This window comes from Syngnathus scovelli, chromosome 1 (assembly GCF_024217435.2).
Source record: "Syngnathus scovelli strain Florida chromosome 1, RoL_Ssco_1.2, whole genome shotgun sequence".
Classification (NCBI taxonomy): Eukaryota; Metazoa; Chordata; class Actinopteri; order Syngnathiformes; family Syngnathidae; genus Syngnathus; species Syngnathus scovelli.
In genome coordinates, this window is record NC_090847.1 from 7,107,096 (window position 1) to 7,135,085 (window position 27,990).

Here is a 27,990-nt window from a genome sequence, read left to right on the forward strand (position 1 = left end):
ATATATATATATATATATATATATAAATATATATATATATATAGGCCTATATATATAGGCAATATATATAGCCTAAAGTATTAACAAGAATCCATGGCTAATTCTTGAGTATAAATAGCAAATGGTGGATATGCAGATTTATTACACCCTCTGCCATCTAACGAAAGAACATTATTCGGTTAATTAACAAATGTATCCTTATGACTGGTAAATAACAATTTTAGAATTAAGTGATAATTGAATATCTCCCATGGCACCCCTGATGACCTCATGATTCACTTCATATTATGTATAGAGCTCAATTTTTCATAAAAAAAGACACATGATTCTTCTCGTTCTTGAGGAGAATCGCAAGTCAAACATTTGTACTAGTGTCTCAGTCAGAATTTTTTTTTACAGTTAGTAAATACATGAATTTATATAATCACAAATAAAAAACAATACCAAAAAAATTAAACAAAACATTTAATTTAATATGTTATTGTCAATCAGGCCTACGTGATTTTAGATATAATAATAATAATAATAATAATAATAATAATAATAATAATAATAATAATAATAATAATAATAATTATTATTATTATTATTATTGTTATTTGAATCACCATTAACGTTTTGTTTTTACTGATAACAGTAATTTGAACCGAGAGAAAATGCGATTAAAAAAATCAGTGTCTTCATTTTATATGCGCGCTCAAATAGACTGTATTATGTTAGATGTGTTTTTGCTGACACTTAAAATTGTTTTATCATTTAAAAACAAAGTTTCATTCTTAATTTCGGTGATCGTTGTTACAGGAAGTAGAATCACGACCAACCGGAAGCAGTTGTCCACCAATCACATTGTGCAAGGCGTCCTAAGGTTGACGTCAGCCCCGGTATTGATTAACAACCGGTAGCTTTGAGAATCTCTGCCCTTTGTGACTTTGTCTGATAATAAACCTCCCTGTAGACAGTGGGAACATCATGCCTTTCGATGTCCGGAGGTGAGTACTCGATTTTCACTTTTATTTTGTTTCGGATGTTAAGCCGTAGCGACCATCATGGAGCGCCAGCAACGAGCCAGCCCAAGTTGCTGCCGTGGTCACATCTGGCATGAATAGGCTTCATTGTGACATTATTTGCATGCTTCATAAGATGCACATGCTTGCCCCCCATCCTTAAATATGCTTTCCCCAATCACCCTTATAGGCGTGGAAAGAAGGATTTTACTAGCCTCAGGGCTCACCGGCTAACGCTGCTCTTTCTACTGCTGCATATTTAGCTTGCTTTAGTGATGCATTCACCGTCCAAAATGGAAAAGACTCCGCAAACACATGAATGATTTTGTACTTGATTTTGAACTTGTAATTTAGTAGCTTGGTAATTAAATGCCTCCGTGAGTGATTCAGTCAAATATCTATGGATGCTTTATTTACGGTTGGATATGGTTAAATTTGCCAATGGTGGCTTTCTGCAAGATGAGCAGAGCTGCTTCAAGGTTTACTGGATGAGAAAATTTGCGTTAGCTTGCAGTGTTAACTTATGATAAGAGGCACTTGCTCAGGTAAGTCAATATTTGCGTTTGGCAAAGTGTCAATTTGAACTGCTGCTTCCATATGTTGAAATTGTCTTTTACAGTCCGACGATATGGACAAAATTCCGTATTTCGATTTTCATGTCAGGTATGATGGTATTGATACAATCCGAGAGGACTGCGTTTTGTGGAAGTAGGGCTGAACAGTTATTCAAAATCAAATTGACACGGGTTTAGACTGTTGAAATTGCAAAGACTGCATTTGATTAGAAGTTATGAAGCTTTCATTGTTTGCATTGTTGTTTTAATCAGATTTATGACTCACTGGCTTAATAGTCACGCCACACTTGATATCTAGGCTGCCACTTACAACAGCACAGAAAACCAATAAGTGAAGACAAAGTGACACTGTAACAAAGGATAAAACTAAATGCAGGCCTGCTGATGAGAGAGGCCTTAAAAATACAGCCTTAAACTCAGAGGTCTGCCACACAGCCTGCCCTCAATAGCCAGGAGAGCACCCCAAAACACACTAACAGCCTCCTCAGGGTCCATAAACTGGCATAAAGGCAGTTCAGTTCAGACAACAGTGGCAAAAAACAGTCGGCGACAACGGTCCGAGCCAATGGACCGTGGTTGTAATTTGTCAAAACCCTTACAAAACAGGCAATTGTATGTGCAGATGGCATGTGTCATCACCACGGCGAAGGTCGGCCACATCGAGGTTCCGACTAGCACGAGGGAGCGGACCTCTCACAGGGGTCGCCGCTGCAAGACTAAGGCGTGGGAACCGGACGCGGTCAGCACCGGCCGGATGACCTGTCGCTTAGTCATGCTGGTCCTGACCGATGTGCGCAGCCATCCTGGCCGCCAGGGCCAGGCACAGGGAAAATATCTGCCCGCGCCGAGCTGATCTGCACACATTGAGGTGCGGTGGTAGGCACCGGCGTCGCATAGTGGACGTCTGAACTCGGGACAGCCTCGACCGTGGCCACAGATTGCTGCGGGCCAACACCACATTCCAGATAAAAAGAAAGAGAAATAAGGAAATAAAGAGAAGTAAGTCAAGTTGTCATGGTGAATACTTAAAAAACTACAATTAAAGTCTAATAAATTCACATCTCCACTTCAAGTAGAACTTCCATATTCATTTACCAAAGCTCTGCTATAGCAATAGAAAGAAGAAAGGACAGTTGTCATTATTGTATCTATCTTTGCAATTCTGCAAAAGTGTGCTTTTCACAATCAGTGAACTATAAAGCACATTTGAACACTCTAGTTGAGTAGTTTCGGTTGTGACAGTAGTTGTGCAACAGGGGTTATCAGGGGGTCTAATCCTGTTTAGATGCTGCACAGACTGACAGAAAACCTGCATTGCAACACAGGAGCAGACCTCGGTTGACCAATTAGTTAGTGTTGGTTTCAGTAGCGTGTGTCACACCTCACCCTTAATTGCGCCATAGGTTGAAGCATACGCTTTCCCAGAACGGCGTGCCGTACAGGATGTCCGATCACGCGAGCCGCAATACACGTATGCTTTCTCATCACCATGTACAGAAGTTTGATGACATCATTTGATAATGTGTGAGCACGGGCAGTTCTCTTATTGCAGGGTTGTCAAACTCATTTTTTTCGCAGTGAGCAGCAGCGGTGCCGCGCTCGGGAATCATTTGGTGATCCAACCCCCCAATTCCAATCCTTAATGTTGAGTGCCAAGCAGGGAGGCAATGGGTCCCATTTTTATAGTCTTTGGTATGACAAGGCCAGGGTTTGAGCCCACAACCTTCCAGTCTCAGGGTTGACACTCTACCACTAGGCCACTGAGCTACAAAAGCTACAAAACAAACTGACAAATAAGTCGTTTTCAAATCAGATTAGTAAGAACTGGTCAAATATTAAAACAAATATATATATATGTTAAAAATGAAGACAATTTGCAATTCTAGTAATGACACACAAATTTGATGCACAATTTGTCTTTGCGGGCCACATAAAATGATGTGGTGGGCCGTATCTGGCCCCCGGGCTTTGAGTTTGACACCTATGTTTTATTGTGTCAAAACACCTGTATACTTATATGCTATAGCTTGAAATGTTTGTTACAAATGTGACCCCAAATGATCCATATTGCCAACTAGTGGCCCGGCTTGCACATCATGCAGGAAACAACCACCCTTTGTCATGCTCTCATATCATCACGGTGTGTACCTTAACTCAAATTTTACCTAATCTAATCTGCTAATTTCTACATTGAAGAGGCCTTCTGTCATCTATGATACTGTAGCTACGTTATTGGCTGTGTGTAAAAGTCAAAATCAATGAATCCATTCATGAATCATGACAAAAATAACATGATACAGCAAAATATCATTCATAATATGCTTCTCAGTCAGATGATTGTGCTGGATGATCTCAAATATCACCCTGAGGGCAGATGTTTTACGATGCACACACGACGACGGTTTTATCTTTTTCCTTAATTCAATTATTTATGGCATTGATTCAACTTTTCTTGATTCATCTTTGGAATTTGTCTTGTTATAATTATCTCTTCTGTGAAAAATGCTTACGTCAGTCACATGAGTCAGGCCACAATCACAATTCGTTGTAATTTGTATCTTTCAATGGCGCATCATGTCTGCGTAAAGTCCAAGGCAAACCTGTTTCTTTCTTAAACTCAAAAATCTTTTTTTAGGGGGTTGTGAGCAACTGACTCATTTATAATGACTCACTTGCCTCATATGAAGCATTCGGTAAGGTTCCTTCTTTAAAAAGCAACGCTGTGTTTTCATTTGTTGGGATCAGCAGAGAGAGGACGGTACGCAGTGTCCTCACTAATCACCACACAACTGAGAAGAAGCGCGCAGAGAGAAGTGACGGAACAAGGCATACGTGCTGTAATTCAGGAAATTACAAGCGTCAAGGATGGACGGCCTCTCTGAGTCAACATTAATATTCATGAGTACATAGTGTGCTCAAGATAGGAAATGAATGAGCGCATCAAAGGTGCGAGTGTACCAAACGCACACAATGTACAGCATATCTTTATCGTCATCATTTTGTAATGTTTGCACTAGGAAGGGAGCAGCTCTCCGAATTTCGTTGTACAACTAAGTTGTAAAATGACAATGAAGGGCATTCTATTCTATTCTATTCTATTCTATTCTATTCTATTCTATTCTATTCTATTCTATTATGAGAGATTTAGGGCCACAGATGCGTAAACACGAGAGGAAGGGGGAATCTGTGGTAGGTCGAAAAAAAGTACATGGCAACAGAAAAATAATCACTGGCGTTTAAATGTTGAAAATAGTCATTTCACTGTTGATGAACAGTCGTAATTTTGTTGTCAGCAGAAAAAGTATCGCTAACGCACACGTGCAAAGCGGTTTTACCTTAACTGCATTGAATTTCTTATTTTTCAGATTTTCCTTGCCATGAATCCATGACCTTATGGAATGAGTGGCATGTGACAATGTTGCCAAAAATGTGACATTACAACACTGGTGCCTGTCATGTGCCACGTAACTCATTTTAAAATAGGAGACATGACAGATATATTATGTCAGGTTTTCAAGAATAATGAAAAAGGCAAACGTTGACCTTCAAGACAACTATGTATTCAAGTGGCTGTTTGACCTTCGGTTTATTCTCCTGCAGAGAATAAAGGCTGACCACTTGTGTACGTGAAACTTTTAAAATACTGTTCAGGTAGGGTATGTAAATAAAGTAAAGTTGCATTTTAAAAATGGAAAGACACGTTCATGCCAAGCAGTACACTTTCATTGACGATGTTATAGTCCAAATAAGGTAAATTTTGATCAGGCTCCAAATTATTATTATTAATGTGACGTCAGTTCATACCAGCGAGATGGTGTCTAATTAACCAATTAAAGTAACATGTAACGACGAGTGAAATCAACACGGCTTCCATTGTAAGAATTTTTTTTTCTATCAATGACTCAGAGAAGGCAGTCATGTCTGTCAATCAATGAACGTGACACAGTTTGTCTTAGTTTCATACGTTGGGCTGTGAAAATCATTATTTTTTTTAATTCTTTGAGAATATACAGTATATAAACAATTCAACACATTCAAGACATTATATAGAATAAAAAGGTGAATGAAAAAGTAAGCAAAAGTCAGATGATTTTGTCCTGTAGTGCAATTGGACATGTTGAACATGGCTCAGAGTAGAGAAGTTAGTTATCGGTCCCACCGCTAATTCTGAGTACAGATTATGTTTTAGATCAGATATGTTGACACGTACTATGATTAAAATACGTCAAAATTGCATTCTGTGCTAAGATGAAATGAACGTTTCCAACTTGGTAGAAATAATGTTCAGCAAGCAACCATTGTGAGGAAACAGGTGATATTTAAAAAAAATTAAATAGTATCAAATACTAAAAATAGTCATATTTTATTTTCACAAAAGTTTTACACAAATACTAAGAATGGACATAAGAAAAAATCTACTTGATCAACTGGGGAGAAACTTCAATCTATTATTTTCAAACAAAAAGGGAAATTATTTTCTGAATCTTCTGAACTTTTGTATCGCTCAAAATAATGCGCCACAAAGAAATTTTGATTGTAAGGATGTTGCTCACGTTCACAATGCTAATGTTATGGACTTATTCAGACCACAAAATACTTAATATTGAATCAGCAGTGCCTCTGCTGGTTCCAAGTTGCTTCAAAGTAAGGGCACAATGATTTACCAACAATTACCGTAATTTCCGGACTATAAGTCGCGTTTTTTTTAATAGTTTGGGTGGGGGGGTGACTTATACTCAGGAGCGACTTATATATGGTTTTTTTTCCCACAAATATTTACTTGATCATTAAGACATCACTTACAAGTATAGTTGACCACTTCCCATGTTATTTTTAGTATAGTTGATCACTTCACATGCTTTTATTTCTTTATCTTAAACATATTCAAAACATAAAAAATAGAGAAAACATCAAATAAAGCAATTAACACTTTAAAGCACCATATCCAAGTCCACTGTCTGCTGTATGTACACTTGCTCCATTTTTGCTCCTCTTATATTTATTATTATTATTTATTATTATTTGTTTATTTATCATTTATTCAATACTCTTATTTATTCATTGTTAGTGTCTTCTTGGTTTTTTTTGTGTTGCTTGTATGCATATGTGTACTATCTCACCGAGGGATAGTGGAAATGTAATTTCAATCTCTTTGTGTGTCTTAGTATATAAAAAAATATATCGACGATAAAGCAGACTTTGACTTTGATAAAACAACCCAAAAAAATTATATTTTCAGACGAAACTGGATGAGGGCGCTCTAAATTTTACCGTTGGCCGTGACTCATCAACTGGGTGGGCTTAAGAAAAATGGCACCAAAAAGAAACTCATATTTTGCAGGTTACAAACTTCAAGTTGTAAAATATGCAGCTGAAAACAGTAATCGAGCAGCAGAAAGAAAGTTTGGAGAACCGTGATGTACCAATGGATTACTATTTCAAGTGACGTCAGTAGCGCGGCGCGCCGGCCGGCATCATTAGCGGTGATCATTTCTAAGTGACACGGAGGACAAAGAGTTTGAAGGAATTAAGGATTTGGAGTGACATAGAAGGTTTGAAAAACTATTATGGCTTCTACGCACGCCCGGTCTCTACTGAGTCGGGGGCCGACGCTCGGCCGAGTGGCTGTCCGCGAACGGTGCGCGGGGCTCGGACATGGCCATTACGCACGCCCGGTCTGTCTGGAAGTCCACGCCGCCACACGCCTGGAAGTTTTTTTTGTTTAATAAAGAGCCGTTTACCAAACCTACGTCTATCCTTGTACTTTGTTAACGCTACAATATAGTTATATAGTAGATCTGTGGAATAAAGACGAGGCTGACGTCAGGGCGCACGCGCGGCGATGTTGACAAAGGACGAGGAATTTGATCGATGGATTTAATGGAATTAAAGTGCACGGATGGTTTGATAATATTATTGGCTTGTATTATAGTTATTTAAAATATAGTTTATCTATCGTTATATGAGCCTGTGGAATATTTTGAAGCGCAAGCGCCCTCAGCCGTGCGCACCCATTGTTGACAAAGAACGATCGATGGATTTAATGAATTGGAGTGACACCGATGGTTTTATAAACATGTTATTCATGTAATAGTTGTCCTTAATCACTCTATATGTTACGTCAGGCCCGTTCTCAGCTCTTTGTTTGTGTTTGTCACGTTAGCATACCTATCGTTTAGCCTGTTGTTGCTATTTAATGAATTGGAGTGACACCGATGGTTTTATAAACATGTTATTCATGTAATAGTTGTCCTTAATCACTCTATATGTTACGTCAGGCCCGTTCTCAGCTCTTTGTTTGAGTTTGTCACGTTAGCATACCTATCGTTTAGCCTGTTGCTATTTAATGAATTGGAGTGACACTGATGGTTTTATAAACATGTTATTCATGTAATAGTTGTCCTTAATCACTCTATATGTTACGTCAGGTCCGTTCTCAGCTCTTTGTTTGTGTTTGTCACGTTAGCATACCTATCGTTTAGCCTGTTGTTGCTATCGTTTAGCCTGTTGTTGCTCGTTCATGACTGTTTTTGGTGTGGGATTTTGTCGAATAAATTGCCCCCAAAATGCGACTTATACTCCGGAGCGACTTATATATGTTTTTTTTCACTTTCTGGGGCATTTTATGGCTGGTGCGACTTATACTCCGGAGCGACTTATAGTCCGGAAAATACGGTAATCGATTCTTAAATCGTTCATTTTAGTTAATAATGGATTAATAGTTTAGATGTACTACAAATGCTCGAAATTTCAGTTTCCCAACAGTAAATATTCTCAGATTTCCCACGTCCTCCAGGATATCTTTGTGTTGAATTAAAATAAAACATTTGCTTTTACTTTGGAAAACAATTATCTGCATTATTGCCTATTTTCTAGCATGTTACGTACCAAGCATTTGTGCATTGTCTGCTCTGTCAAGTTGAAATAATTTTGTTAAGGGATGGAAATGAAAATGTTCTTTTTTTTAATTGGATTTATCGGCTATAGTTGTTGACCTACTTCAAAGCATAATTATGCCAATTCCTCATTTGAATTCCTAATGACAGTCTAATCCAGGGATGTCAAAGTCAAACACACCGAGGGCCAAAAAAACAAATTTGCTACAAGCCGAGGGCCGGACTGGTTCAATGTTTATTAAAATATATCGGAATGATTGCACATAGCCTTTTGAACTAAGACCTAACACAGTGTACATTATTTAATGATTAAATGAATATGGCAATATTTTGTTATGGCTCTGTCAGTAACTTCAAGGGAAAACATTTTCAACAGCCAAACAGCAAAAAATTCAATTGTTTTAAAAACAAAATGTGTTTCTTAATATCAACATAAATGCATAAGTAAAAGTGCATGCATTATAAACTGAAAATGTATTATTGTGCTGCTCTATGACCTACCGATCATTGCTTTCAAATCGTAAAATAAAAAAATAATCAAATCAGTTGTATTCTTTCTCATGGCTCTTATCTGCAATTTTCCCTTGGTCCATTCAACTGAAAAATAAATATAAATAAATAAAATTCAAAAATTTACGGCACACAGACAAAACAATACTTTCTTCAAAGAAAAATCACGTCTTGTAGAAACAAATGTAAAAATGTAACCGAATAAAAAAACGGAAAATACGTTACTGTTCTGTGATGCTCACTTGTCTGAGGCTGAGCCTGATACTTAGAGGTGTCTCATTGTTTGTACAAGTTCATCAATGTTCGGGGTTAGGCTCTGAGGCTGAAAACCCGTTTTTGATCAACTCTCCTTCTGCAAAGGGCCGGGCTGATTTGGCGATCTCTTTTGCCACAATAAAGCTAGCCTTGGCAGCAGCCTCGCTTTGTGATTTAGCATACGTGAACATAGCCTGTCTGGACTTAAGGCCTTGTTTTAATTCTTCCACCTTCTGTAGCTTTTGTTCATATTCCATATTCTTGTCTTGGTCTGTGTGTTTCTTAGACGTTTGATAGTGCCTTCTTAAATTTAATTCTTTCATTACAGCCGCATTTTCTCCACACAGAAGACACACAGGTTTGCCTCTTACCTCCGTAAACATGTACTCTGCCTCCCACCTGGCCTGAAACCCCCTGTTCTCAGCGTCCACCTTACGTTTAGCCATTTTTGAGGAGGGGGGTATCAGAAAGTTGAACTCTGCTCTGACTACTGATGAATAATGAAACCGCTTGTGCGAGCTGCAGGGACATCGCGGGCTACCGTTGCATTGCGGGAAATGTAGTGTTGGTGCGTGCAAAACACCAGCGGGCGGCTGTGGTCTACGGGCCGGTTCTAATAGTAATTCAATATCATCCAGGGGGCCATAGATAATCAATTCGCGGGCCGGATCTGGCCCGCGGGCCGTAACTCTGACATATGTGGTCTAATCGATTCTCGTGCAGTCATTAAAGTTCTGAGGCGTTGTGAAATGATTCTTCGAGTTTTTGTCCCCATTCTTGGGCGAGCCCACACAGTCCTTTCTATGTGCTCTGCTGACCCGGGTACTGGAAGTTCTCAGTGGAAGTGGCCTCAGCGAGAGGCTGATCCTGACTTGGACGCTGAAAAAGGGGAGAAAAAAAACAAAGTGAAGTAGCAGTCGGGCTGGACAGGAAGCACCTCCCTCCCACTTCCTCCCCCACCCTGCATTGCCTCAGCCGTCATGATTTCACTGGCAGCTCTCGGTGGAAGAAATGTCAACAGATGTGACTGTTTTGGCAGATGAGGAAGGAGTACGTGAGGTTATGTGCTGTCAGCGGTGCAGTTTGCCTTAAAAAAAATGTACCACAGCCCAAAAAGGACATGTGTGTGAGCTCATGAACTTAAATAGTTATGATGTTAACTTGCACATTTTCCCTCCTCGTCGCTACTCAAAAAAACTGAAATAACATTACCAGAAGAGTCACTGCATGATGATGAGTTGTGCAATAAATCATTTTTTGGGGCCTTTTCATATGCTTTCAGTTCACATTACTGCAAGGGTGGATAATTACAGATGTTAGTCCTCTATGAGGAGTCATTTGACGTTAAGTCGTTGGACCAGAAATAGACTTTACTCGATTAGGATTTTTAGGGCTGATCAGTGAGTAGAAATATACCGATCATAAGCCTGAGCACTGATATTTACTATTTAGATAGTAACTTGTTTATGTACTGCACAACGCACATCCTTGTGTACTGTTTATGGCTGAAGTGGCTGACCAGTCGATTGTGAGCTACCGGTCCTAAGTCAATCGCGTGTGTATGTGCATGCGTGCATTTGTGTATGCGTGCGTGCATTTGTGTATGCGTGCACGAGCGTCAATTGTGGGAGGTTGGCTGGTTGAGAAGTGGGTTGTGAAAAGTAGACCATCAGTCAAAAAATGACTCGTTGACTCGGTGCACCAACAAAAGTACTGTTGAGTACTGTATTTTTCGGACTATAAGTCGCGTTTTTTTTCATAGTTTGGGTGGGGGGGCGACTTATACTGAGGAGCGACTTATATGTGAATTTTTTCATTAATTTTCAAAAATTAAAAAAAACAACGTGAAACCACGATAAATGAACCGCGATGTAGCAAGGGATTACTGTAATTTGAATTTCAAGTGACGTCAGCAGCGTGGCGCGGCGGTTGTTTACATAAAGGACAAAGATTCGATCACGAGATGACGAAGGGCCCCACGTACTACCGGCATCATTAGTGGCTTTGTTTGTAAGTGACACGGAGGACGAAGAGTTTGAAGGATTTAAGGATTTGGAGTGACACAGAAGATTTGAAAAACTATTATGGCTTTTACGCACGCCCGGTCCTACTCTACGGAGCTCTCTTTCACCTCTGTGGATGGAAGTCGGGGGCCGGCGTTCGGCCGGGTGGCTGCCCGGGGACGGTGGATGGGGCTCGGACATGGCTTTTACGCACGCCCGGTCCTACTCTCCGGAGCTCTCTTTCACCTCCGTGGATGGAAGTCGGGGGCCGGTGCTCGGCCGGGTGGCTGTCCGGGGACGGTGGATTGGGCTCGGACATGGCTTTTACGCACGCCCGGTCCTATTCTATGGAGCTCTCTTCCACCTCCGTGGCTGGAAGTGCCACCTCCGGGGATGGAAGTCGACGCCGCCACATGCCTGGAAGTCAATGCCGGTGCTTCGGTCCTTGTACTTTGTTAACGCTACAATATAGTTATATACTAGATCTGTGGAATAACGACGAGGCTGACGTCAGGGCGCACGCTCGGCGTTGTTGACAAAGGACGAGGAAATTGATTGATGGATTTAATTATTTGGAGTGACACAGATGGTTTGATAATATTATTACTTATATAATAGTTATGTGATATATAATTTATATATCGTTATACGGGCCTGTGGAATATTTTGAAGTGCAAGCGCCGTCAGCGGCGCACACCCATTGTTGACATAAAGGACGATCAATGGATTTAATCAATTGGAGTGACACAGATGGTTTTATAAACGTGTTATTTATGTAAGTTATTTGAATAACTCTGAATGTTAGTACGTCGGGCCAGTTCTCAGCTCTTCGTTTCAGTTCATGTCACGTTAGCATACCTATCGTTTAGCCTGTTGCTTGTTCATGTCTGCTCTTGGTGTTGGATTTTGTCGAATAAATTTCCGCCAAAATGCGACTTATACTCCGGAGCGACTTATATATGGTTTTTTTTCACGTCATTGTGCATTTTATGTCTAATGCAACCTATATTCCGGAGCGACTTTTAGTCCGAAAAATACTGTATTTTTTTCCCATGTTTTAACAATTGTTGCCATTCCTCATGTGGGGGGAAGAATGTGATTTGATTATGAAACACTTATTCGTTAACAAATGGATAGAACTCGATTTTCAGTTGCAAAGATGCTGCTTTCAAAACAAAATTAATTCAAAATTACAACTTAAGCTATTCGGGATACTGATGTTGTATAGTAGTCATGCTAATATTGGACATGGGACATACATCTATTTGTTGCACCACAGTAATTTATACTATACTTTAAATTAAAACTGTATAATTATTGACAGTGTCATGGAGTTGACCGAACAATCCTGCTCACTAAAAAAAAAAAAAAAAAAACTAGCTGTCACTTTTGGGCAAGTCATTTCTCTTTTCCAGCTTTTCGGATACTATGTATATTTTGCAGATTAATTGTGTTTTCACTCTGTTTTATCACTGGGGCTGTATCCGGATGCTGTCATTAGTTTGGTCAAAGTATCACGATCTTATCGCGACTTTGTTTTTGTTCGGTCTTGCGCTTTATTGAGTAAATAGTATGTGTCAGGGAGCTACGCTGAGGTCAGGTCAGCAGTGGCGTGCAAACAGCTAGATGTGTGTTGCAGCAGGTTGTCTGGGCCCTTATAAGTAATGGCGACATTCCAGTGCTAACATTCCAGCACTCCTTCGTAATATCGCGCAACCCATCGGGTACATAATGTTCCTCTCTTCTCAGCACGTCATGTTTACCATTTCAATGTATTTTTCCAGGCGGCTCGGTGTCGCACTGGTTAGCACGTCCGCCTCACAGTTAGGAGGGTGCGGGTTCGATTCCACCTCCGGCCCTCCCTGTGTGGAGTTTGCATGTTCTCCCGAGGCCCGCGTGGGTTTTCTCCTGGCACTCCGGTTTCCTCCCACATCCCAAAAACATGCTTGGTAGGCCGATTGAGCACTCCATATTATCCCTAAGTGTGAGTGCGAGTGCGTATGGTTGTTTGTCTCTGTGTGCCCTGCGATTGGCTGGCAACCGGTTCAGGGTGTCCCCCGCCTACTGCCCGATGACGGCTGGGATAGGCTCCAGCACGCCCGCGACCCCCGTGGGGACTAAGCGGTACAGAGAATGGATGGATGGATGGATGGATGTATTTTTCCCTTACCCCTCTTTACACCCACTTTCTCGCTTTTTCTTCTCAGGTTCGATATCTACAGGAAAGTGCCCAAAGATCTCACCCAGCCCACATACACAGGCGCTTTCAGTGAGTGCATTTTTTGAATTATGCTTTTGCTTAAATGCTCTACTGGAGAGGTGTCAGCCAGTTGGTTTGTTGTTAAGGTAATTTGAATGCTTGATTATTGTATTAAAATAAATTTTGACACACTCCTACATCTAAGGCTTGAAATAAGCATATTTGCATTGGAGTGTGTGTGTCATAATTAATATTCTGTGCCTCAGTCAAACACATTGAAATACAAAATGCAGAACTGAAAATCAGCAAAACCAGCAAAAATAATCATATTGTGATTGTTCCAAATATGTGCAGGACGTGGTAGACGAGCAGCACAGCAGCCTCGGTGCACCTCTCTCATAATCGACGCCCATTTATGTTGACGTTACAACATATGGGCAAAAGAAGTCAAAATTGAGCTACAGTGTGATGTAGCCTTAGTTTACCAATGTCAGAAAGGATCAAATCATAATGATAATGGTTTTACTGCCACTCATCACACTCATCATCGAAAAGGCAAACACTGTCTCTGTAGACATACAATGCCGGTTGAAGCCGGAACAGGAACATTTTTGCAATTGTGGAAGTACTAGTTTGAAAATGACAGTTTTGGAAAACAATGGAAAAAAAACTTACATTATTTAATAGCCAAATCAACAACAGCGTGCTTGCAGTGCTGTCATAGCATTTTTTGCTGTATATGAACTACAACGATAACCTAAACTCAAGATAGATGTGTGGGTATAATTTGTCATCTGTTTAGCTTGCTTTTACAGAACCAGTTTAGTAGTTACCGTAATTGCCAGACTATAAACCGCACCGGATTATAAACCGCACCAGCTAAAATTCAGGAATATTTCAGTTTTTTTTCTTACATAAGCCGCACCGGTCTATACGCCGCACGTGCACACGAGTTTTTTACGAAGAAAGACAGTACATAGAAAGCCTTTTTAACGTTTTAATAACATACTTGAACATGTCTTTCCAAACATTGCTTGTGACGCAGCAGTAGTACCGCAGCAATGCGGAAGTGTGCACGCGAGTTATTAGCAAAGAAAGACTGGACACAGAAAGTTCTTTTAAAGCTTTAATAACATACCTTAACATTTCTTTCCAAACACTGCCTGTGACGCGGCAGTAATACCGCAGCAACACGGAAGTAACACAGCAAAGTCACTGAGACGCGGCAACACGGTAGCACAACACTAACAGGGCTGGTTAAAAAAAACATACCAATAAAAGTAAAAAAAGAGCCGTCTTCATCTTCCTCCTATGCACTGAAACCATCGAAGTCTTCCTCTTTAGTGTCCGATTGGAATAGCGTTAGATATCCTTCGCCTCACACTTTCTCAGTCTCTCTTTCGTCGTCGGTTTTATGCATTTCTTCGAGTGTGAAAAGGGTCTGTTCATGCTAATCTTATTCATGCACAAAGCGCTAAATTACATTAAATTAGCGAGCGACACGTATATCTTAAAAGCGGCATCATATGCATTTATTTTGTCCCCCATAATGACGGTTTGTGTATAAAAGCTTCCTGTCTTTGTGTGTCAAGTCAAGTTTATTTGTATAGCCCTAAATCACAAACAGTCTCAAAGGGCTTCACATAGCCAAAATTGACAATTATTCTCAAAGCATCCCCTGATCATAAGCTCCCAAAAGGGCAAGGAAAAACTCAAAAAACCCCTGCCAGGGGAAAATGAGAAACCTTGAGAAGGGACCACAGATGGAAGGATCCCCCTTTCAGGATCACCAGGTTATAATGGATGCAGAGAGTGCACAAGTAATACATAATATGAAAATCAATGAAAAAAATGGATGTCGGAGGTGCCCTCGATTGTCCTGGCAGTGTCCTCAAGCGGGTGTGAATGCGGGTGTGTGCGTGATGCACGAAATGTAAACACAAACTAGCACGTCTTCTTCGGCGCATTATCTCTTCTTCGTCTGTCTCGCTCTTGCTTCCTGCTAGAGCGCCCCCTGGAGACCGGAGGCCGTAAAAATCCATAAGTACGCTCCAGAGTAGACACAAGATAATGTCATCAACATCGACTGCCTTTGGCTTAAAAGCGGCATCATATGCATTTCTTTTGTCCCCCATGATGACGGTTTGTGTATAAAGGCTTCCTTTCAGTAATGTCCGTCTTGATCACGTTCTGTGTGATGCGCGAAATGTAAACACAAAGTAGCACGTCTTCTTCGGCGCATTATCTCTTCTTCGCCTGGCTCGCTCTTGCTTCCTGCTAGAGCGCCCCCTGGAGGCCGGAGGCCGTAAAAATACATAAGTACGCCGCGCCGCCGTTTAAGGTTCAAAGTAACCTTCGGAATAAAATGCATTAAAAGTTCACGTTCATTACAACTTGTTTTTGGTGAGCAAAATGTCAGAAGAATTGAATTTAAATGCTGATTGATTGGGTTTTAATACAATGCAGATGGTCCAAACAGCGCCACTGCTTTGTGTAATCTGTGAGTGACATGGCAGAGTAAGAGAAAGGGTTTAGAGCACAGGTGTCAAACTCAAGGCCTGGGGGCCAGATACGGCCCGCCACATCATTCTATGTGGCCCGCGAAGACAAATTGTGCATCAAATTCGTGTGCCATTACTAGAATTGCAAATTGTCTTCACTTTTAATAATATATATTTTTTTAAATATTTGACCAGTTTTTACTCATCTGATTTGAAAATGAGTTATTTGTCAGTTTGTTTTGTAGCTTTTACTGTATATAATAGTGTTAAGAGTAAAAGTGATCAAGTCATCACAAAAATCACGAAAAAAATCTTATAAGTCGCACCTGACTATAAGCCGCAGGGTCCAAAATTTTGGAAAAAAGTCGCGGCTTATAGTCCGGAAATTACGGTAATCCTTTTAAAGAGCGAGACATGCTGTTGTACCTGTTTGGTTAAGTTCTCTGACAACAGTGGTAATAATGGCCGTAGGCACTTTGGATACGGAATGCTTTTACACCCACATCATGTGTTTGTCATCAGTAACTCGTCATCTAATCATTTTACATTTTCACCACTTCAGAAGATCCCATGACACACTTTGGGCCCCTCTGTCATCTTTTCGCATCGGTCATCTGATGAAAGCGGCATTTAGAACAAAAGGCCAGTCTCTGCCGAGCCAATGACATAATGTTTAAGTGCTGCTGATTACAAACACCTTCCTGGATGACAGGGAGGAGAATGAGGCTGCTAAAGATGTCTGTTTCCCACTTAAGAGGAAAAGGATGCAAGTAGTTCCTTCGCCCCGTTAGTCACCACCCTTCCTGTCGCCATCTACTGTCTGGTCGTAAAGGCCATCGGGTCGGTGTGAATATTGGGCCGGCCGGCGCGGAGGAATCTAGAAACGCACCCCTTCATATCACAAAAGGCAAAATATTTGACCCCTAGCACGGTAGTTGGTCTGTTTTAGTGCCACATTCCTTTAGGCTATGATATTTGCGTTTAACAATACATTCGTTTTTAACCACGGTGTTTTTTCCGGAGGGACACCCCCCCCCCCCCCCCCCCCCCCCCCCAGCTGATAGAAAACTCTCATTGTTCTCGTTTGGTGTTTAAAACGGGCCAGGAGTTAGTGTCAAAAGATGCCTTTGTTTACAGAACCGCATAACATGGCGTCAAACTCTGTGGGTAATATACGTTTTCACCCTCAGTTGATCCCATGCGTGAACGCTCGGAAAGATGAGCTCATGCTTTATTGCCCTACTTGTCATTGTTTCCAACTGTTCGTTTTTCTCCTTCCCTCCCAAAACTTCAGGAAGTAGGACTCTTAGAGTCTTGGCTCCAAGCTGAATTGCTGACTCGTATCTTGTTGCGACACTGTTGTTTGGCAGTTAAACATTACCTAAAGTAGATCCTTCAACAGCCGCAAGTTTGACTGACGCCCTGCCAACCGCAAGGTCATGTGACTGTCATCCTTGGAGACGGTTGTCACCTAAACACACCTCACCTGCTCTGTGGGAGCGTTGGGGCCATGGCTTCTCACCACAGCAGTCTGACCGCTATGGTAAAAACCGGTTGTGCAAATGCGTCACCCCCTTCCCTAATTTTTTTTTTTTTTTTTTAACCAGCACTAAGCTAATTAGTTTTTGTTATTAAACGAAAGGGCCTGGCTGCTTTACCTTTTAAGCACCGCTTACTGTTTTGTTTTTTTCAATGGGAAATAATAAAAATACAAAAAGCATTTCGATCATCACATAACTTAACATTCAATTTAAAGTAACAATTTAGCATTCTTAACTATCATAGTATGAGAATAGAATAACCACTTAAAGCCTAGTTAGAAACCCTAACCCTACTTTGAAACCCTAGTTTGAAACCCTAACCCTAGCTTGCAACCCTATTTTTTTTTTTTTTCAAACTTTAGTTTGAAACCCTAGTTTTTTCAAACAAGGGTTAGGGTTTCAAACTAGGGTTTAAAACTAAGGTCAGGATTTCAAATTAGGGTTAGGGTTTCAAACTAGGGTTTTAAACTAGGGTTAGGGTTTCAAACTAGGGTTTTAAACTAGGGTAAGGGTTTCAAACAGGGTTTCAAACTTTAAGTGGTTAAAGCCTAGTTAGAAACCCTAACCCTAATTTGAAACCCTAGTTTGAAACCCTAACCCTAGCTTGCAACCCTATTTTTTTTTTTTTTCAAACTTTAGTTTGAAACCCTAGTTTTTTCAAACAAGGGTTAGGGTTTCAAACTAGGGTTTAAAACTAAGGTCAGGATTTCAAATTAGGGTTAGGGTTTCAAACTAGGGTTTTAAACTAGGGTTAGGGTTTCAAACTAGGATTTTAAACTAGGGTAAGGGTTTCAAACAGGGTTTCAAACTGGTTCAGGTTTCAATCTAGGGTTTTAAATTAAGGGTTCACACTAGGGTTAGGGTTTCAAACTAGGGTTAGACTTTCAAACCAGGGTTAGGGTTTCAAATGAGGGTATCAAACTAGGGGCACGGTTTCAAACTAGTAAATATATAAATATGCTGTGGCTGTAGTTTTAACTAATGTTTGATGTGACTATTATAGACATTCCAAGGAAAACTAAAATATTTCAGGTGTATTTTGTGAGTGTTTACTTATCAGGAAATGTAAAGATGTCGGAATATATGAGCTCACCTCCTACTTGGTGCCCTGTGGTGTGATGGCATTTAATGTGTAATTTGTGTAGGAGGGTGTCTAAAAACAGTGTAATAGCAAGCCTTAGCACCACCATTAGAGCTGCTATTCAGGGAGACTATTTACAGCCTCAGTGATTTCATTAATGTCAGGACTGCAGCTCATCCCTACTGGAGCAGACCGTCTCATTTGGTTTGCATCATCCTTTAAAAATAGTGATGTCATATGAGACTGATATTGGACAAGTGGCATATGTCATGTACAGTGCGTGTGTGTGTATGTATGTGTGTGTATGTGTGTGTGTGTGTGGGTGTGTGGGGCAAAGATATTCATTTGCACTCTGCTCCCATCTGCCCACAGTTTCCATCCTGTGCTGCGTCGTCATACTCTTCCTCTTCCTCTCGGAGCTGACGGGATTCATAACCACTGAAATGTAGGTAACACGGCATATGTTGCCACATGAGCAGCATTGACACACTGGCCACTTTGTTGCTACACTCGTATAAAATCTTCAGTCCGCAATGCACAAGAGCGGAACATTATCACCGGTGTCACCGACCACGTTTTGATGCTTTGTGTCGTCAGCGATGAGCGGAGTGTGTTTTGTCACAGGAAATTGGCTTCACTGTGCCTGCATCAGCTCAGGGCCGATCGGTGTAATTAGGCAAGCCGTGGGGCAGGGTCTGACAATCAACACGGAAATTACGCTGGCGGGGATAAGAAAATTCTCACGGCGTGACGTGACACCAACCGCAAATGAATGGATGGATAGATTCCATTCTGTAATGGATTCCATTCTGTAATGGACAATCAAAGCATATGACAACATTTAAAATAATCTGCCATCTTAAAATCTATATTTAAAAGATAAAAAGATAAATAATGACATTCAACGTAATAAAACCTGTTTGAAAGTAAAATTTTAACAGGGACAAGTTTTAAAATAATTTAATCACTGATCATATAAAACAAAACAAAGGCTTAAGGTTGCCTATTAATAGTCAAATCAAACAGAACTTATTTCAATGAAACTAAGATAGCAAGTAAAAAGGTGTACGGTGACGCACGAGTCTTGGAATGCCACTCATAAATGTGTCACAGAACTTAAGGTGTATATTTTCATTTAAATCAAAGTATCGTCCTGGTTACCCCAAGGAATTGGTAATTGATTTGAAACAGGCATTTAATAGAGAACACATTTTGGTGTAAAAGGTCTTGGACCGTTCACTCATTTTTATGAGGTTTTTATTTTTATGATTTTTATGATAGAAGTTAAGCTACAGGAGGAAAAGAAACAAAAGCTATCACCAGAATTTGACTGCAACTGTGTGTCTGTCTTCTTTCATTCCCAGTGTAAATGAACTGTATGTGGATGATCCCGATAAAGACAGTGGTGGGAAGATTGAAGTGAGTTTAAACATCAGTTTGCCAAACTTACACTGTGATTGTGAGTATATACACAATATAGATATTCACACACACACACACGCAAACACACTTTGTATACCTTCCACTTGCATGCTGTCTGTTTCACACCGTCGCTAGCCTCTTTAGTGTTCTCGACTTTGCCTTGCCCTTTTCATTGAGGCCTGTGTTTTGGCTTGCTCTCACTTAGTGGCACACAAATCACTGTCTGCCCCCGTTTGATGTGTCGCTGCCACGTGGTCAACGTCTGCCTTTGACACAAGTGTCAGGACGAAGAGCAGTCTCTGTTTATTTTCTCTCCTCATGACTGCCTTTAGAAACTATGCCGCCTGCCACAAATCAAACAAGTAGACTCAAGCCCTCACCGACTCATGAAACAGTGACTCGATGGAAGCGAGTGTGAAAAATTGGGTCCAGATTACTATGAATGAGGTTTGTGGCATGCAGCTGTTGGCCTCGTGAGCACTTAAGATCACTCATGACACGCTAAACAAAAGCCAGGCTGAAATTCTTAATGATCATGTTCATGGTAGGTGATTTTTTTTTTGTGTGGGGGATCCTGAGCGGTTATAATGTATACATTCCAGGCTTCTTAAAAGGTCACCATCCATTACAGCTGTAATTAAGAAAAGTCACGTCATCATGGAAAGTTCCTTCACTTTTATCTGCTGACCTTTACAGCATGTTGTCCTGTCTTGGTGTCAGTGGAAAAGCAGAAACTCTCATGTAATAACCTCATCATCGTCATCCTCTTCCTCCCCTCCCGACCCCAGATTCAATTCTTGCAACATTTAATCCCTTAAAAAGGAGAAACACAGATTCATATCTCTGTGCTGTATGTTGAGATCACCGTTAAAAAGAAAGCGTAGCAAACGGGCGTCCAACATGCCTTGGGACATCAAAGGTCAGACAGACGGCATGCGGATATCTTTAGCGGCCATCCCATCTTATGCTCGCAGTCGAAACATAGCCAGGTGCTGTAAATAGGACACTGCTTGCGGGCCGACATACAGAGAAATAGGATGCAAGGACCACTTTGACGTTGACCGACTTTATTCCACACACTAAAAGCAATCAATCAAGCAACCAATTATGTATTAGAGTTATTTTTGTTCTTAGTTATATATAAGACCTGTTAAAGGTGGTAAGGCAAACACTTTTGGATTTTTCATGCGTTTGGCTTGGGCCCTAGCCCTGTATCCCACTAGAATAGATCCTCCCCTGCTGTACACAAATCGAACCTACGCACAGACAGCAGTAAGTGGAAGAAAATGTTTTTTCTTCTAAAACTTAAAAATCTTGATTCATTAATTAAATTACAAAGAAAAATGTTGGTAATATTTTAGTTGTAGAAAGTTTCTTTCTTTCTAGAAAGGTTCTACATTGTCAGGTGTGTTGCACCTCCCCCACTTTTTCAACAATTTGTATCACATATCCTCGAACCCTGGCCCGATGAATGTTGATTGAGAGACGGTAATGTTATAAACTGAATTAGTTTTTAACTCCCAATAACACTGTAGGACCTTGAAAGATGTTGCTGCATGCTGATGATGTGCCACCATTGTTGGTCTGTCCATTTCTAGTGGTGGGTTTGGACATACAAGATGAGATGGGGCGCCATGAGGTCGGCCACATTGACAACTCGATGAAGGTTGCCCTCAACCACGGAGACGGTTGCCGCTTCGAAGGGGAATTCACCATCAACAAAGTAACGTCTCGCCGCACACGCATGCACACAATTACCGTGTCCTACGAAGCCCAGCTTGTTTTCCGTCAGTCTCTCCTCTGGGTTCACAATCATTAACTCAGTAGTTGGAAATTTGACACGTTCCCCTGTAGAATAATTGAAGACGTGTTAGTGGGTGCAATTATTTCACGGTGCGTTAGGAACATCCTGTTTTTGATCCATAAAGTTCTTTCTTAACATCATTTTCTCAACATTTTCACAACACTTGGTTCACCTACATAATGTAATGACCATCTACTACTACAGACCAAAATGATTCATGTCCTGGGCAATTTCGATTCTCATCATTTCATAAATTTTAGGGAAAATCATCCAAATCTCCATCACTTCAGTGCCTGCAGGTCAGATTAATGAAAGATGTATGTTTATCTTATGAGATCACATCAAACGGCAAACATTCTGACCAAATATATCATCTTGAAGAATCGGTGAAAGCATACATCCAAATAAAGTAATCAAAACGGCAACACGGTGAGGGGTATCTGAAAATCAGAGCAGAGTTTTAACTCACAAACACCTGGTAACAGAAGTGAGGAAACAGAAAACACTTCCTTAAAGTAAGCCTTAAGAACTTTAAAGGTTAAGATTAGTCACAAACAGGTGGTGCATCAATGTCCTTGAGCATCCTGCATTGTTTGAAAATGAGAATGGTCGCTAGTTTCAATCCCTGCTATTTGTACAGATCATATTCAAAATGCATTTTTTTACAACAAACTTGAAAGCCTCCCCTTCATTTTCAGTGTTCATTTGATGTTGATGTTCATGTTGCTGAACGTCACGTCGCGTACGTCGAGCCAAATTGGCCACTCCTTTTAAACACTCGGCACTCAGTGTCCACCTTGCTTTTCCTTGGGCGACTCATTTTAATGGAAGGATTCCAGGGGAAGGTTTGTGGGTGGCTTTAGCGTAAAACTGTATCCGAAAACTCGGCGTGCAAATTACAAGAATGCTGTCGTCACAGCCCACGCTCTAAATTCGGCACTGCTACAAATAGAGCGCGAGTGCGCCATTTCCGTACTACTGAGTACGTACACGCACTTGTGAGTGTGCACCGAGCTTTCTGACACGGCTTCCGGTAGTAAATGCGCAGGCGAGTGGTTCCCCATCTACTGGGGAAACGCAGTCATTGCAGGCAAAATGACCGAAAAAAAAAAAGTTTAATACAATTTATTTAGGGTTGGCAGGCCGGATTAAACAGTCCCCGCGGGCCGTAGTTTGCCCATACCTGCGCTAGACCATAAGATAATGACATTTAAGTATTCCCCTCCCCCCAAAAATCTGAAAAGAAACGCAGATTTTATTACTGTAGTAAATAATAACATAATATTGGAAAACAGTCAAATTTTCTTCCTGTAAAAACATCCATATCAGTCAGGCCCCAGTCTGTGGTGATGTACAACTGCATTGTAACATACTGGGTGGTGTTTGCAATATTATCTTTTGGTTAGCCCCATTAGATGCATGAATTGGACCAAATATTCAGAAAAGGCTCCTTATATTATAAAGTGTTGTATTAAACTACTGCAGACTAAAATCACATTAGTAGTAAGCATTGTCTCCCTGACTGTGTCAGTTAAAATTGTTTATTGCAGACAGGTGAGCGAAGTTTTATTCAAGTGTAAACACATTGTGGTTTAGTTTAGATGACACATTTACACTATTGACAATATTTGCATACTGCCTTTGTGCATGTGTGATCAGGTGCCAGGAAACTTCCACGTGTCCACACACAGTGCCACAGCCCAGCCCCAAAGTCCTGACATGACTCACTCAATCCACAAGCTGGCATTTGGAGAGAAGCTTCAGGTTGGCAATAACACACACATGACACATGAGTAACAATAAACATAAAAGAAATGTTCTCTTTTGTTTGTTTCAAAGGTGCAAAAAGTTCATGGCGCCTTCAATGCTTTAGGAGGAGCGGACAAGCTGGCATCGAATCGTATGTAAATTGCACACTGCTTTCATTGCGTGCGATGACACTGTGGAACAAACGCTGACAGATTGTATGCAAATCTGATGTAAATTTCATCAGAGGTGACATGATGATGATGAAGAGGGCCAACAATTGTTGTTTATGATGATTATCACACTTTGACGCCATAGTCTATCCGCACTTGACGCCATAGTCTATCCGCACTTGATTTCTGTCTCGACCACGGCTCCTTGCCTTTTAAACTTATTAAAACACACAAATTCTTTAGCACAAAATTTTACTTCACTAAAGGCATTCAATTCTAAATTTCGACTTGCCTGTACTGTATGCTGTATAAATATGATATTGGGGATGCAAATGATGATCCACGATATGGCAGACGTTCATTGTAATCTCTAATCTTTTTCTCTTCTTTCAGCTCTGGCTTCACATGACTACATTCTGAAGATCGTGCCGACAGTTTATGAAGATCTATTAGGCAAACAGAGGTTCTCCTACCAGTACACGGTGGCCAACAAGGTACTTTAGTCCTTTTTTCAGTTTAACTTCCGGTTCTTTCATTCATTCTTAACAATCTTAAGAAAACACAACTAAAGTCCTTTGTGGCCATCTTGTGGCATTGGTATTCTATTTCAAACTCCTTTTTAGAGGGCTATTTGCGGAAGGCTTTGTTCCTCATCTCTTGATAATAGCATGATTTCGCTGTTATGTACCTCTGAGAAGCGTGGTTTGAGCTCTTCAAGGAGAATGTGCAGAATGTATCAAAATAATACTTATTCTTGTTTGAAAATAGCAAAACACACACTTTCTACATCTGATTTGAATTTAGATGAATAATTTGTGAGTGACTTGATACGGTTATGACTCAGAAAGGCCTCCAGATAAAGATGCAATTACTCAGCATGGGCAGTGGATTCCAAAATGTATAATACTGCTGATTAGAGCGCTTCTCCCACAGCACGCTAATATGTACCACACGCTCTGTTCGCAGGAGTACGTTGCATACAGCCACACGGGCAGGATCATACCGGCCATCTGGTTCCGATACGACCTCAGTCCAATCACAGTCAAGTACACAGAGAGGAAGCAACCCCTTTACCGCTTCATCACCAGTGTGAGTGAACCCTACTGTGACTTTAAGACCTGGAAACTTGACCAAACGTCACTTTATTCACATTTTATGTCCGTAAATGGTAATATTATCACAGGGAGACAGTAGAACATTTTGGTGGTGAAGAGTGGAACATTCTTTCCTTCTGTTGTTCAAATATTTATGTATGCTTTATTTATTATGGGCGTAAAATGTGCGATATGAAACCAAATCTAAACATTTGCCATTTTGATTTTGGTGGTAAAGAGTGGAACATTCTTTCTGTGGTTCAAATATTAAGTACGTAAAATGTGCAGATATGAAACCAAATCTAAACATTTTGTATTTCGACTTGATCATCATGATCAGCTTATGTGCTTCTAAAAACACTAACCAGTTTGTAAAGGTATATGTGTATCGCTTACTTTGATTCGAAAAGTATTTTCTTCATGTTTTGTGTGTGCGCTCTATTTTCATTGCATCACCAGAATTTTTTCCTACTGACTGAAAGTGTGGTCAAGGCTAAATTGGCCGTTTCGATGATGAGTTCCACCATAATTGGCCCTTTGTATTGCTTTGGGCGAGTGGTGACTTAAGGGATCTTAAAAGCAGGTCATGACTGTGCGCTTGTGAATCATTCCTTTTGTTTGTGAGTCAAGTGTGAGGCTGATTGCATTCCAGCTTACTGTTGCTTACACTTTGCACTTATCCATAACCATTTAGTTAGGGCTGAACCAAAAATTAATAATAGACAGTTTATTTACTTCAATTTGAGTCATTAACTTACCAAACAAAGTGTGTCATACGTCAAAACCTATTAAAGTAAAACAAATCTGTAGCTTTTTACACTTCTATTTTTCATGTTTCATGAAATGAGATGTGAAAATGTATACTGCATTTCTTAAGCACTGAATTAACTGGTCACAATTCAAATAAAATATATGTTTAAGATATACATAATTACAAAATAAAGCCTTCCAGTACTTTTGTCTTTTTAAATCAGAAAGTGGATGGATTAAATTGGAGCCTTTACGATTTGAAAATTGCATTCTACTCCATTGCAATTTAAATGAATTGTTGTACCTACTTTGTGTACAGATCTGTGCCATTGTTGGAGGGACTTTTACAGTGGCGGGCATTATTGATTCCTGCATATTCACCGCATCAGAGGCCTGGAAGAAGATCCAGATTGGAAAAATTTCCTAGGACTAAACCTAACACCACCTCCACTATGACCTTGACCCTTATCCACCTTCCCCTATGTAATTATAAGTGCAAAGTAGCCTGTTAGCTAAATCCAACCCTGCTTTCTTGTAGAGACATTGTCCTGGTGCCCAGTGAAGGTGCACAAAGCACAGGATCTAACTTTCAGGCTACCAGCTCTCTTCACAGTTAGCGACGTAGCCCACAGGCTCAGTGTGCTCTGGTGACGTGTGACTGCTGAGTATCACGAGTCCACCTCCTCCGGCCAACTCTAGAGTGAGTCGGGAGCCAGCCATTCAGGTTTTTTTTGTTTTTTTTTTGTATTATTAACTTGGAACTTTTCTTTTTAATCAAGCCAATCTCATTGGTAAAAAAGAATGTGGCGTGTGCTCTTAGAGTTGCCACAAGCATCTTCATGTTTAGTGATTGTCACAAGAAGCAATGCGGTGTTCTGCAATCCACAAAATAATTGAAAGAAACATTTTATATTTGCCTCAAGATGTTAGTAGATATGGGCAAACAAAAAAATTCTATTGGCCAGGGCAATGACCTGACTGATGAACCTTCTCCCGTTTCTTTACCATGGTAACAAAACACTACTTTTACATAGTGTTTTTAGACATTGGTTTGGCTGAGCACAAAAAACAGTTTTTCTAATTTTTCAGCAAATAATGGAGAATAGGTAAACCCCGTCCCTAAATTCTGTGGGTATGTGAATTTCACAAATGGAATGTGGGGGGTTGCTGTATATCTCAGTAAATGTGTATTTAATCCCCCCACACATGCACACACTCCTGCCATAGTTTCGCTTTACAGACTAAAGTCATTTTTTGACCATTTTATCCAGATTATGCCAATCCATTTTTTTAACCCAGTTTTGGTGACATGTCATGATGACACGTCTACAATCTTATGCTGTATTTTAAAATAAATAAATTTTGGTTGATTAAATAGTGTTGATGATGGCAATGATGGTGATCAAAGCAGAAGTGTTTTTTTGTTCCACGAGAATATGGAAAACCTTCACATCAACACAGAAGCAGTTGCGTTTCAACTATTTTAGGTCATGTGAGAATTTTGACACTCCGCAATTCTGCGTGGCTACAATGTTCATTTGTAAGTTTCAAGGTTTTTTTTGTAAAGCAAACCAAGTATTGTTCTGCTGGTAAAAGGTCACCCATTTCCCAATCTGTATTTAATTCTCATGTTTGGTAAAGATGCCAATGAAGTTACTGTCTTACAGCCATTGACTGATCTGATATTTATTTTGAACATTTTTGTAAACTGTCTTCTTTGAGAGAACTGAATTCAAGGTCCAATTCACAATGTACGTAGTAGTACTTTTGTAGTCTGGAACACAGACAAGATGTTTCATTTCATAATAAAAGCTTGTTAGCTGAAGTGTTGTTTGTCCAAGTTATGTCAGGGACGTACAATTCAGGTTAAAAAGTGAAACATTGAAACACCATCGGAAACAGGTGTCGAGAGTACATCAAAATGTAAACGGAAGACTTTGACCTTTGCATCTCATGTGGTGCACATGCACGTGCGTGAGTTGGACCTTGCTCCCACGAACCTCATATGCACTTCAGGTCATGTGTGATGTCAGCTTGTAAGAGGTCGATAAGCCATCACCATGCGTATGTGTGGCGTCGATAAGAGCCTCTTCATGTGACTCAACTGCTTTTTATTCACACTACATCTTTGAGCCTCACTCAGGTGGCCTCCTTCGTCACTACATACTCAAAGCATCACCGCCTCCACCAAATGACAGCTTTGGCACAAATGCGTCCGCTGTGTAAGATGAATCATCACTGGCCTTGTCAATCAACAACTCAAGCTAATTTAAAATGAGGTCAAGACACGGTACAAAGTACATCCAGAAAGTACTTGCGTTTTGGTCAGTTAGTTCTCGTTAGGCAGATTGCCATTACCTTCTAAACAGCTTGTCCCAAATTCTTGCAGTCCTTTATTGCTTCTGTTGGCTTCAGTTTTCAAAGGAATGTCTAGT

The 27,990-nt window shown here is 40.4% G+C and overlaps 1 protein-coding gene across 3 annotated transcripts; it reads left to right on the forward strand.

Annotated features, from left to right (window-relative positions):
* Positions 1–821: 821 nt before the first annotated feature.
* Positions 822–27,380, forward strand: ergic1 (endoplasmic reticulum-golgi intermediate compartment 1). 3 transcript variants are annotated; one of them, XM_049733395.1, is made up of 11 exons: positions 822–989; positions 13,451–13,512; positions 17,347–17,487; positions 18,939–19,011; positions 19,931–20,025; positions 21,587–21,711; positions 23,452–23,556; positions 23,632–23,692; positions 24,105–24,205; positions 24,678–24,800; positions 25,875–27,380. In XM_049733395.1, the coding sequence occupies exons 1-11, from the start codon at positions 970–972 to the stop codon at positions 25,980–25,982; spliced, it is 1,014 nt and encodes a 337-aa protein (XP_049589352.1). In that variant the 5' UTR covers positions 822–969; the 3' UTR covers positions 25,983–27,380. The 3 variants fall into 3 exon arrangements, with proteins under 3 accessions (XP_049589352.1, XP_049589358.1, XP_049589368.1); XM_049733401.1 differs by lacking the exon at positions 17,347–17,487 and having other exon boundaries at positions 823–989; XM_049733411.2 differs by lacking the exons at positions 13,451–13,512; positions 17,347–17,487 and having other exon boundaries at positions 831–989.
* Positions 27,381–27,990: the final 610 nt, after the last annotated feature.